Genomic DNA, 13133 nt, shown 5'->3' on the forward strand with positions numbered 1-13133 from the left:
AACATCTTGGTTGTTGGAGGGCTAAATTAGTTTTTCCTTGCTGTTTCTCATGAGCAGTGAACTGAGGTTCTTTAATGGTCTGTGTTCAGCACCTGGCACTCCTGCTAAGGTGGGAGAAATGCTTCCTGAGGCTTCCTGCTGATCCCTGTGGCATAATTCTTCTGCAAAGAAAACTTGGCACCCAGAAAGCAATTTCAGGAGATAATACTTTCCTATGCCATTCCAACTCTTGTGTCTTTGCGGGGTAAATACGTCCTGGCAGGGGAACTTGAGTGAAGAGATGGGCAACTGGAGGATCTGGGTTTGGAGGACAGGTTTTGGGAAGACCCAGGTGACCCTGAATGTCTATTACTAGGTGCCTGAGGATACAATGGGGAGTTTCTGCATCCACACGAGCACACACTCTTCCCACACAACTGAGCTTGTTTTTTAAATGTCAGTTTTGTTTTTTACAATTGGCTCCCACTCCTCAATATTTATGGCCCCGATGAAAGCTGTTTCTATGAGTCATGTCAATATTTTTGTTGATATTTGTGTGTGTGTGTAATGATTACTGAGCTGTGTAGAGATTTCCTGAATTTAAGAGTGTTTTCTGGGCCTGCCCCTAACTACCTGTGTGTGTTCCTGACCAAGGTTCATAAACAACCTCAGCCATATTATTCTTACCTGCATTGGGAAGGGATTGGACCAGGTGCTGAGATTCTTCCTCTGCAAGTATTTTTTGGTTAAGGATGAGGAGGAAAGACACTGAAATAACATTTGGGGGAAGTGTGGAGAGCTGTTGAATTCTTAAAAGGCTGCTTGAACTTTGTGGTATTTATTACTAGGTTTCCTCTTATTAATTTCATTTTGTTGCTTTGGCACCTCAGGCCAGGCACTACCAGACTCAAGTTTTATACCAGGTGTTTCCTTCTGACTGAACATTCCCTGAGGCAGATTGAATATGTTAATGTTTCATAAGTCAGACTTTCCAGCTTCTAATCACTGCAAAGTTCTTGGCCAACTTCCCTGCTGTCTTTATAGCCACTGTTTATTATCGAAGGTCCTCAACTTGGAGAATTGCATTTAAGCGTGGTTTTGTTAGAAACATGCATTACTGTGGTTGGAACATCCTGAAATTAAAGGATATATGGAAAAAAAATGTTGTTGCATATGTCCTGCTTGGCTCAGTGAATCTCCTGTCTGTCATAACTCTGATTTAAATTTGACTTTTAAGTAGGATGCTTTGAAAAATTGAGCTAAGCCAATTCTCAGTGACTTTTTTTCTTTCCCTCTGAACATTTCTTTCCTTCTAATACTGTTGCATATTTTACTTTGTCTAGGATTCTCAGGAAAGACATGTCTGACAAGATGTCTAGTTTCCTCCATATCGGAGACATTTGTTCTCTGTACGCCGAGGGATCGACAAATGGATTTATTAGCACCTTGGGGTAAGAGCAACCTATTTCTTGTGTGACAGGATTTGTTTAAGACATTGTAACATCATGTTAAAAACTGTGATTTCCTAGGACAAGAATGTTCCCATTTTAATTAGTTTTTCCAGGGGTGGATGGAATCATGATATCAAGTCTCATGTTAGCCAAGTTGAACCTCTTACACAAAAATACTATTTTCCTGTCAGTTCTGGAAATCTCATTAGTTAGGACTATGTTAATTCAGAATTTATTATAGTTCCTTCTCTTTCATAAATAAGGGGCACAGTGCTAAGTATATGGGATGAATTTTAGGATTAATTTTTACAGACCTCCAAGGGAGTTCTTTAGCTTTGTAAAAGCTTATTTTCTAATGGTGACTTGTTTGCCATAAAAACAAAGACCAAACTTCTCAGATGCTTATCTGTTTTTTAAAAAAACTTTTAATGTGTCTGTACATTTATTGGGCATTGAAAATTTCTCATATAGTTAAAAAAATTTTATTGGAGAGTAATTGACTTGCAAAGTTGTGTTAATTTCAGGCGTTTGCAAAGTCTGAGTTATATACACACACATACCCATTCCTTTTCTGACTCTTTTCTCAGATAGGTTATTGCATAGTATTGAGTAAGTTTCCCTTTGCTATACAGTAGATTCTTGTTGCCCATCTATTTTATATATAGTAGTGTGTATATGTTCCCAATCCCAACCCCCTAATTTATTCCTCATCGCTCCATGTTCCCCCTTTGGTAACTGTAAGTTTGGTTTTGAAATCTTTTGTCATTTTTACTCGATTCTATGTATTAGTGATCTCATGTTTGTCTTTGTCTGACTTACTAAGTATGATCATTTCTAGGTCCATCCATGTTGCTGCAAATAGCAGTATTTTTTTTTTTTTGTTTTTGCTGTTATCTCTCCTCTGAAGCAGAACTTTTCCCACTTGAAACTGCTGTATGTATCTGAAAGTTACAAGTTGCACAAAGTTCTTTAAATCAGATGTTTGGTGTTTTCTGTGCTTTCTGAAATTTTTACCCAACTCTTAAGGATTGGGATATATAAAATAAATATAAAAAATAAATACAAATAATACTGATTTGCTTATCTTCTTCCTTCTCCTCCTCCTCAAACTGTCTAGAAGAGGAAATGAGAAGTGAATTAGCTCCAAAGACAGACCCGATCAGAATGGAGAGTGAAAATGGTTAATTCCAGAATAGTCAGGAATGGTCTGTAACGTCTTTGAGGAATAGTTAGGCCTCGGGTGGCATTGTTGGCATTTGGCAAGAGCTGGTCTCAAATAAGTGGGGGCCAGGGCGGGGGCGGGGGGAGGAGGAGGAGAGGGCAAAGGGGGAAGGCAACAGCTTCTCCAAGAACCTCGTTCTTACAGCAGCCAGGCTCTTCCTTTTCATCACAGTTCTTATTGAAAATGTGCTTATTCTTGGATACTTGCACGGGGTAAATATTCCCGGGCTCTTACTCAGTTACTCTAGGCTCAAGGGGCACGTTATTTCAGGTAAAGAATTATAGCTCAATTGGAATAAAGATTGCATTTTCACAAGTCATTGATAAAAAGAAGTCATCCACCACTGCCTGAGCACCAAATCAAGTGACTTTTTTTTTTTTTTTTTTTTTTTTTTGCCTCAGTCCTTACCTTTTTTAAACTTGTCTACACTGAAGACTCACCCTCCACAAAATACTTTTCTGTGGCTTTTGGCAAAGAGTTATGCTGCTTGTGCCTCTCTTTTGGTCCCTTTTTCTTCTTGCCTGACTCCTTTTGCCATCCTTATGGTTGAATCTTGCATCCTCTTCTTACTTGTCAGCTTTTTACAATGAGCACCATCATTGTTGCTCTTTACGGGGCTGCAACCTCTGAGCATCAGAGAAGTGACATCACTTACCCAAGGTTTCAGAGCTACAAAGACTTAGGACTCCAAGACCGGTGCTCCTGCCAGTTGCCTTTGGCAGGGTAGACCTCCCCTTCCAGGCTTTCCTGAGCACCCCTCTCTAACTGAATTTGCTCACTCCCCCTCCTCACTGTCTGTCTGTAGCTTTTATCTGGGTGCCCTGTGAAGCCTCAACCACACCTTATGCCCAGTCTCTTGTCTGTGGCCCCAATTTATTTTAATGGTGCCACTGCCCTTCCAGTCACCCAGGCTCACTTCTCATCAGTTGCTGAGTCCTCTGTGGCAGCCCCTGAAATCTTAGTACTTCCTCCTTTTCTTCCAGAGTGTCTGTTCTTAGGTTAACTATGAGATACAGATTCTTTGCTTTATCAACGTTCCCTTAAGTCTTGTGAACAAATTAATGATAAAGTCTTCCCCTTGAACACAAGGATGGCTCTTTTTTAAAATTTTGGGCTCTCATTCTTCCTTCAGATGAATATTTGATTCTTTGATGTGCTGCACATCTTTGAGGATAATTGGTGTGAGGGTGGATGTGGAAAATAAAGTTTGACCTTCTTTTTATTCTGACATTTATGGAGCACCAGTCGTGGATGACGATGAATGACTGCCAGTTTTTGTGGAACTCAGCATCCAGCCCTGTTTATGTAGCTCCATTCCATTTATGTAGCTCCTGTTACCTCCAAAGGGCTTTACTGACTCATTAAACTTTAGAACTCAAATAGGACCTTGGGGAGCTCATGTGTGTGACATGCATTGTCCAAGGAGTGCTTCTGAATTACCTGCTTGGTAAAAATAAAGGTTCTTGGGTCCCACAGCTTTAGTTGGCCTGGGAATGATGGAGACCTGGTATCAGTATATTTATGACACAGAAAGTCTTTTTTTTTTTTTTTATTACTCAATGAATTTATTACATTTGTAGTTGTACAATGATCATCACAATCTGATTTTATAGGATTTCCATCCCACAACCCCAGCACATCCCCCCACCTCCCCAAATTGTCTCCTTTGGAGACCATAAGTTTTTCAAAGTCTGTGAGTTAGTGTCTATTCTGCTAAGAAGTTCATTCTGTCCTTTTTTCAGATTCTACTTGTCAGTGAAAGCATTTGATGTTGGTGTCTCATTGTATGGCTGACTTCACTTAGCATAATTTCTAGGTCCATCTATGCTGCTGCAAATGCTGGTATTTCATTCCTTTTAATGGCTGAGTAATATTCCATGTGTACCACATCTTGATCCACTCCTCTGTCGATGGACATTTAGGTTGTTTCCATGTCTTGGCTGTTGCAAATAGTGCTGCAATGAATATTGGAGTACATGTGTCTTTGCGAGTCATAGTTTTCTCTCATGGTCTTCTCTGGATAGATGCCCAGGAGTGGGATTGCTGGGTCAAATGGTAGTTCTATTTTCTGAGGAATCTCCATACTGTTTTCCACAGTGTTGCACCTATTTACAATCCCACCAACAGTGTACTAGGGTTCCTTTTTCTCCACACCCTCTCCAGCACTTATTGTTTATAGCCTTTTTGATGATGGCCATTCTGGCTGGTGTAAGGTGGTACCTCATGGTGGTTCTGATGTGCATTTCTCTAATAATGACTGATGTTGAACATCTTTTCATGTGTTTTTTTGGCCATCTGTGTAAGGCAGAGAAAGTCTTAAGAACAGTTCCCTACCTGAGACTCCTTGAGACCAGATGAAGAAACTGAAACCAGGAGGAATGAAGTGATGTAGTTATTGTCGTGATGCTTGTAGTGGCCATTTGCTGTCTACAATTCATTTTCTTCTAGCCTAGACTGGGGCCTTTTCTCCTACCCCTTTCTCCTTGCTTGAGAGCTTTTATTTATTTATTTATTTATTTTCCCTTTAAAAAAAATTATAGTTGATTTACAATGTCGTGCCGATTTCCGCTGTACAGCAAAGTTACCCAGTCATACATATATCTACGTTTTCTTTCTTATATTTATTATCTTCTATCATGGTCCATCCCAAGAGACTGGATGTAGTTCCCTGTGTGACACAGTAGGACCTCATTGGAAAGCTTGGCAATTAATTAACCCAGCCTTATGTTGGATTCTGAGCCATTCCCCACCCCCATAATTTATTTGATCTGGTAACATTACCTTATTTATACTCACATGGGCTTCATGGTGGGCATTTTCTTTGTACATATTCGGCTCTTGGTTTTCGCATAAATTCTTGGGCTACTGACACACTGTTCCTTTTGCTGATGCAGAGAGCTCTTATGTCTTGCAACTGAAGGAAGCTGATTGCTTGTGGGCTTTTTGGGACACTGTGATTCACCCACTCAAGAGATACTGAGCATCCTACCTGAGCAGGAAATGTGATGGCCCTAGGCACCTTCTGGGCTGCAAAGCAGGCAGGTCCCTGCCCTCATGGAGCTGGCAGCCTAGTACACCATTTGTGCTTCAGCCCTGTGAGACTGGGGACACAGAGGGAAGGCAGAGAGGGCCTGGGGTAGAAAGGGTTAGGGGACCTTCCTGGAGAAGGTAGGTGCTCTGAGTCAGGGCCTTTAAGAGGTGACAGAGGATTTTGGAGGAAGAAGCAGTAAGAGTTAAGCCCGAGTATTTAATGGACCTTGGCTTTGGGATTAGAGATAGCACAGATTAATGGAAAAACCATATAACTGGGAGCCAGTTCTATGGTCACTTGGAAAATGAGCCACTCTACTGATATCAGTTTTAGGAACTTGGAGAAGTTATTTAAACTCCTCAGATCTTCAATTTCCTTATCTGTTAAAAAAAAAAATCAATTCTTCTAAAAGCATTGCTCAAGTTAGATTGGTCAGTCAGGACTTTAACATGGGGTCCTTCTAAAAGCATTGCGCAAGTTAGATTGGTCAGTCAGGACTTTAACTTTAATTTGGGGGGGGGGGTTATTTATTTGTAGTTTCTTGCACTTTCCCCACTAGATGCTTTTGAAGCTTCCAAGTCCTTTCTGACATCCATGCATTTGTACTTGGGATTCCTTCTGCCTGAAAACGCTCCCCTCTTCCTTCCCCCTCTCAGTTTCCCTTAGTTCCAGAATGACCTCTTCTACGAGCAGCTTCTCAGATGGCCTCAGACACAGTCAGTTTCTGGCTATATTTTGGTCTTTTGTCTTACAGTCTTTAGGTAATATTCTCTTTATCAGTAAGTCTTTGTGGCTCCTGCAGTAACTAGCTTTGAGCTCCCTAAGAGCAGGGGCCCTGCTTATGCACCATCCCAGGGCCTAGCATGGAATGGGCCCCTCATCTACTGTTAGCTGATTGCATAGGCCGGACCCTTTGCAATGCCCCCAACTCAAGTGTTATTGCATGCTGTGGTCAAACCTGGCAGGGAGATGGTTAAGAGAAAAGGGCCATGGAAAACTGTAGCTTAATGTGTCCATTGCAGAAGCAGAACCTTAGGCTTTTGGGTGTGGTTTAGCTTCTTGCATAGGAAATCTCTAGTATAAGCAGCTCCCTGGCAGGAGAGTATGGCAACTATTTTTTGCACAGGAGCAGCCCTGGGTATTTGAATTTGCATAGTGCCTAAGGTTTTATTTTCTTAGACTTGGCTTGATACAGCATTGATCTTTATTTTCTTTGCAGCCTGGTTGATGATCGCTGTGTCGTACAGCCAGAAGCCGGGGACCTTAACAATCCACCCAAGAAATTCAGAGGTAAGTTGTTGATCTTCCTGAAGGGGATCCCTTGCCTCGCTTAAGTGTGTTGCTGTGTGTGGATTTTTTTTTTTTTAAAGCAGTCATTGGTTTATTTACTTATATATATATATATTTTAATATGATATGATACCAATTTCAAGCTTTCTGACAGCTTGAAAATTCATAAATAAGTTCACTGCCAAGATCGGGATGGCTTGTATCAGGGCCTTCATTTGTCTTTTGAAGGCATGTTGGTAAGTGCTAATTCAGTTTAAAAACCTTACATTGGTGCACATATGTTTCTGAACAAACAGTATGTGTGGATCTAGTCACAAGGAACACCTGTTATTTCTGAAGATCTTGCTGTTCCTTTTGGGGGCTTTGATATCCTTAGGTACCTCGTCTTGGAATGAGAAGGTCTCAGTTGTTACACTTACTTTTTAAGTTAAAAGGCATAGGTGGGACAGCCTTCCTGCTGGTAGGCTGGCAGTGTTGCCTTTCTTTGTAGGCCTCTTGGGTTTGATGTCTTCCTTGGGAGGTAGCTTTGTTTATTCCAGAAAGTGTTTAAAATATAGTTGGTAGCCTAAGATGAGAAACATTTTGTTTTCATTTTTTGCTATTGTTGTGGTTAGTGGTTTTCAGCTCTGGCTGCATGGTAGCATTTTCTAGGAGAGATTTTATTTTATTTATTTACTTATTTTTGTGAGTAAATTTCATTTTTTCTCTCAGTTTTTTTAAGTTTTATTGAAGAATAGTTAATTTACAAGGTTGTGATCATTTCTACTGTACAACAAAGTGACCCAGTCATACATATACACACATCCATTCTCTCTCAGATTCTTTTCACACATAGATTATCACAGACTACTGGGTAGAGTTCTCTGAATTATACAGCAGGTCCCCATTGGCCAATCATTCCATATACCTCAGTGTGCCTATGCCAGTCTTGGGGGAAATTTTAAATTAAACAGTTGCCCAAGGGCCCCACTGTAGATCAATCAAATGAGTCTCTCACAGTTGGAGCCTGGGCACTGGCATTTTTGAGGGCTTCCTATGTGATTTTGATAAACAGCCAGGGCTGAGAACCCATTGAGTTTGGTATTTGACTGATGGCCTCAGTCTCAAAGGGCTAAAACCTTGTCATTTGCAGATTATAGCATTTGAGTTATAAATTCTTATTGTCGGGTGATTTAGAAACCGTTAGACTTTTTTGGATAAATGCTACAGAAATTAGAATAAAATAGGAGGCAGACATTCAGATGGAGAGAAGCCATTTGGAAGGGCTTGGGTGTTGAGTGGCATCCAGTTGGCATGAGGCTGTCAGCAGCATGTTGTCACCTGGAGGGTGGGATGGGGGACTGTTTAAAAAAACATTGTTGGTGCAAGCCTGGTGTGACAGGACCTGAGGCCCCTGTGGCCTCTGCTTCCTTTTCCTTCTCAATTCCTCCTCCATATTGCCTTCCAAAACAGAAGCCTGGAAGATTTGATCACAATCCAGTCAGTTTCTCAGACAATTGAGTCCTTATTTGGAGTGATAGAACATGCTGTGGTTTATGTTTTAAAAGGGCCAAGAAGAGTTCCTGTTGTGGCCCAGAGGGTTAAGAATCCAATTACAGCAGCTCAGGTCGCTGGGGAGGCACAGATTCAATACCCATCCGAGTGCAGTGGATTTAAAGGATGTGATTTGTTGTAGCTGTGGTGTAGGTTGCAGCTGCAGCTTGTATTTAGTCCCTAGCCTGGTAACTTCCATATGCCTTGGGTGTGGCCATAAAAAAAAATGCCAAGAATGATGGATTCAGTGCCAGATACTATGTTAAAGGCTGGGCATACATTTTTAGCTCATGGTGTTGTTGGGTCACCCTGGGAGGAAATCGAGGTCCCCAAGATAGAAGTTGAGAAGCTTGTCTTGGGTCACATAGCTGGTGATGGATAACTTGGGCTGCACAGAGAAATGCCTTGGGTGATGTTCAAAAATGCCGTGTCTGAGTTCCACCTGAAGGGATTCTCATTTAATTGGGCCTGGAGATATTGTGAAAGTGCTCTGGGTGAATCTCCTGTGCAGCCTCAGTTAAGAAACCCTGCTCACAGAGCCTGGGTTATAAACTCTAGGCTTTGTTATATAGTAGGGAGCTGGTCCACGTGTTGCCTTTGCAACTGGGACTAAGTGGAGGGATGTGGAGTGTATTGCTTGGATCCAGTGTGAGTTCTTATCCCTTTTGCACCCAGGCTCTGGGAGTGGGAAAAGGAACCTAGGAAAGATGTTGATGGCCAGTATAGAGTTAACCGGTGTTTAGAAGGTTTACAGGTTTAGAACTTTAAAATAAATAGGACCTCAACCAGGGGAAATCAGATGAGATGTATGTTTTCCGGGCAATAGGGTAAAGGTGCCTGGTGCTTAGATGTATATCTAGTGGCTGATTGACAGGGGCTGTTTTGAGATAAAAGTGACACTCCGAGAGGGGCCATTGGAAAGAACCAAACTCCGTTAATGGCCTGGTGCTGCAGGTGGTCATGTGACCGTGACTTGATTTGTTGACTGTCTTTCCCCATAAATTAAAAAATAAAGGTTTCTAGGTTGTGAGATGCTTTGTGCTTGTGGGAAATCTGGTTCAAAATAAGCTTTGCTGCAGGCTTTGGGAATGTAGGTCAGGGCTGCTGAATTGCTCGTGGTAAGCCGGAGGCCCTCTTCACACAGGTGAGGGGCCCAAGTGGCTCCCCTTCTGCAGCTGATGCAGTGCCATCAAGACCTCTTCCACCTTGGAACCCCGGGTGGCATTTTGCAAAGCAGCCTTTCAGTTCTGGTGTTTCCTACTTGGAAACATCTTTCTCTAAAATGAAGAGGAAGCTTTCTTTTGAAGAAGATTACTGCCTTTCCAAATACAAATATATTTCGGAGTTGAAGTCATTTTGATGTTTAGAAATTGTGCACAGGACAGTTGGCAATTGGGAGACATTTCTAGTCCATTTCCTTGCTCTGCCATGGCACCCTGATTTTTTTTTTTTTTTTTTTTGCCAGCCTTTGCCACAGCCATAGCAACGTGGGATCCGAGCCATGTCTGTGACCTACACCACAGCTCATGGCAACACTGGATCCTTAATCCACTGAGCAAAGCCTGGGTTTAAACCCGCATCCTCATGGATGGTAGTTGGGTTCATTACCACTGAGCCAGGATTGGAACTCCCACATTTTGAAGTTTAACAAACTGATAATGGAAAAGTGAGATGCTAGCAAACGGCCAGAGAGTGTGATGGAGTCTTTATCAGAGCCATCAGCAGAGCCACATTTAGTCATTTGGGCTTGCTGTCGCCTCCATTGTTTCCTGGCCAGGTTATTTCCTGTATTGAGAACCATCATGACCTGTTCTAAAGTAGATGGAAACCAAAGGCCTCTTTATCTTTATGTAACCTCTCATGGCTTCCCATTTTGGTTTTTTTTTTTTTTTTTTTTTTTTTTTTTTTTTTGCCAATTCTTGGCCTGCTCCCGCGGCATGTAGAGGTTCCCAGGCTAGGGGTCGAGTTGGAGCTGTAGCCGCCAGCCTACGCCAGAGCCACCACAACATGGAATCCAAGCCACGTCTGCAACCTACACCACAGCTTATGGCAACGCCAGATCGTCAACCCACTGAACAAGGCCAGGAATCGAACCCTCAACCTCATGGTTCCTAGTCGGATTCACTAACCACTGAGTCACGACGGAAACTCCAGGGGTTCTTAATTTTGTGAGCTCCTCCTGAAATCTGCTACCCTTGTGGTTAATAACATAGGCTGTAGGATCAGGCGGGTTCAAATCCAGGTTCTGTTGATTCTTACCTTTGTGACCCCGGACAAATTGCTTAGCCTCTGTGAACCGTGATTTTCTCATCTGAGCAATGGGAGATAGTATTAATCCCTCTCGCATAATGTTATTGTTAAAGATAAAATGTGTGTTCCTAATTTAATACTGAGCTAGTGGCCCTTAGTTCAGGGCTCAGTAAGCCTTGTTTATTCCTATCTTTTCATTCCCAGTCCTTAGTACAGAGCCTTATGCTCATACATGGTAGCAGAAGGGAAAAGAACTATGTGTGAACTCTTTGATGATATGAGAGTAATTCTATACGGTTCCTCTTTTTGTCTTAAATTTTTTTTTTTGGGGGGGGGAGTTTGTGCACAGGGACCCTATTGTCCTAGATTTGAGACCCAGTGTTCCCTTGTACAAACTGATTCCTTAAATGTCTGACCTTGTTTCCTTACTTAAGAAATGTGAGGAAACAAGGAAAAGAATTCCTTTCCTATAAAGATAATAGGATTGATGATCACAATGGGTAAAGAGCCAGAATACTTGGGTACCCACAGCTTGCTCAGTGATGCGAGGCTGTTATTTTTCATGATAGATGCAGAAGAGTTAAACTGTTGCACACACTTGCTTTCTGATGAGTAAAAGTACTTTTCCAAGTGTATAGCTTTTTTTGTGATTCCTTTGAATCTATCTCCTGCCGCTAATGTCTGTAGGAAGAAAAGATTGGCGACATATCTGTTTCACATAAGCCAAGACTTTTGCATCATCTGAATGAATTTTGGACAGTGTCCCTGTCCTCTAGGTGATGAGAAAAGCTGAAATGTAGAGTAATTAAGTCTGTTTAGTTCTTTTGTTAAAGACACCAGTGTCTGTGGAAGGTAAGACAGAATCTCTTTTCTTGCTGATTTGGGTTGCTTTGCCCATAATCTTGAAAGAATAGGGAAGGCAAACATCAGATTGAAACTGGGAATAGAAACTTTGTGGTTAGTTATTCCTTTTCTCTAAATTATCTTTTCCTTTTCACTTCCACCCATCCCTTCCCTGTACTAAATATTCTGGCATCTTCTACAAAAACAAACCAAAAAAAACCCCAAAAAAACAAAAAAGGGAAACTAACAACCATTGTTCATTTTGATCTTAGAATCTTTGCTGTTTGAAATATAACCTCCAGTGCTGTTGGAATAGAAATGAAAGCTGGGGCTTTGGGGAAATGAGATGGGCCTTGGTATGCATGATGATATTTATTGTGTAATCTCCTCTTTCAGATTGGGGCAGTGGTCAAGTTCTTGCCTTCCAAACTTGATCTTCTCTATTTAGGTCAAGAGGCCCCCAAATTGTTGATCTTGGACAGATGCTACATATCAGCGTCACCAAGGTGGGAGAGGTTTTTAACCATATAGTTAAACCTTTGGTTTCAGAAGAGGAGCTGTTTGAAGGAAACTCAGAGTTAGAGATTGGGAGAAGTTTGGGCAGGGAAGGGTGAGGTGAAAGGAAGCTTTCTAGTATCATTAAGTGGTTTATACAAATTGGGGAAGAACTCAGAGATCAGGCTGAAAGTGTGACTGTTCTAGGTTGGATTGAGAGAGAGAGAGGAGAGTTTCCCATCTCATGCATGCTGTTTGTGATTTGGCCTTGCATCTCCCAGCAGCTTTGAAGGGAGTCTCAGATAAGAGTGGCATTTTTTTTTCATAGTCAAGTGATAAGTACTTGAGTACCAGCATCCTCCTTATCCAATCGTAGTCTTAACCTGCAAATTAGGGTGAGGTGGGGAATGGTTTTTGGCAGATGGCAGAAAACTGCTGCTTTTAGAGTAAAGAGCCCCACCTGACCTGAGAGCTAGTATCCCTCTCTGTGTCGGCCACCACCCATATGATACTGTGGGGAAGTCATTTCACTTCTTCAGGCCTCTGTTTTTCTATCTGTTAAATGGAGTTTAGGTGAAGTGTCTTCCAGGATTCTTTCCAGCTTGAAGCTGTCTGGGAGCAGTGCCAGAAACAGGCCAGTTAACATTTCAAAATAAAGCACTGATGTCCAGGAGCCTTGTGCTGTGCAGAACTAGGTTTCTCTTTCTTTGGGATTACAGGTCTCCTTTGTCAAGATAAGTCAAATGGAGGAAAACAAGACAGGCCTTATTCTGAGGCAAGATGGGGATACAGCTTGGATCTTGGGTCACAGAGGTCATCTGATTAGGGTGGCCATAACAAACTCCCTGGCTTAGCTTTTTTTGACCCTGCGCTTCTTGGCTGTATGGTGTCTTAATGGTTGCTAAGCAACATTATTTCTCCTTTTTTTTTTTTTTTTTCTTTTGGCAAGGCCTGGAAGGAATGAACCCATATCTTACTTACTTTTAAATACCTACATGCAAAGTGCAGCGTCTCCCTTAGTATTGGTTTGTTCTTTTGA

The 13133-nt window shown here is 41.8% G+C and overlaps 1 protein-coding gene across 8 annotated transcripts in view; it reads left to right on the forward strand.

Moving 5' to 3' along the window:
• Positions 1-13133, forward strand: part of ITPR1 (inositol 1,4,5-trisphosphate receptor type 1) — a 330566-nt gene that overhangs the window by 22991 nt on the left and 294442 nt on the right. For all 8 annotated transcript variants that reach the window (XM_021069277.2, XM_021069279.2, XM_021069282.2 and 5 more), the window contains exons 3-4: positions 1323-1430; positions 6903-6973. In XM_021069277.2, coding sequence (XP_020924936.2) covers positions 1339-1430; positions 6903-6973 — 163 coding nt within the window. In that variant the 5' untranslated portion in view covers positions 1323-1338. The remainder of the gene's footprint in view (positions 1-1322; positions 1431-6902; positions 6974-13133) is intronic.

This window comes from Sus scrofa, chromosome 13, assembly GCF_054392235.1.
Source record: "Sus scrofa isolate SSC_HxYL_T2T_F1_AM1 chromosome 13, Sscrofa_HxYL_maternal_Yorkshire_Landrace_v2.0, whole genome shotgun sequence".
NCBI lineage: Eukaryota > Metazoa > Chordata > Mammalia > Artiodactyla > Suidae > Sus > Sus scrofa.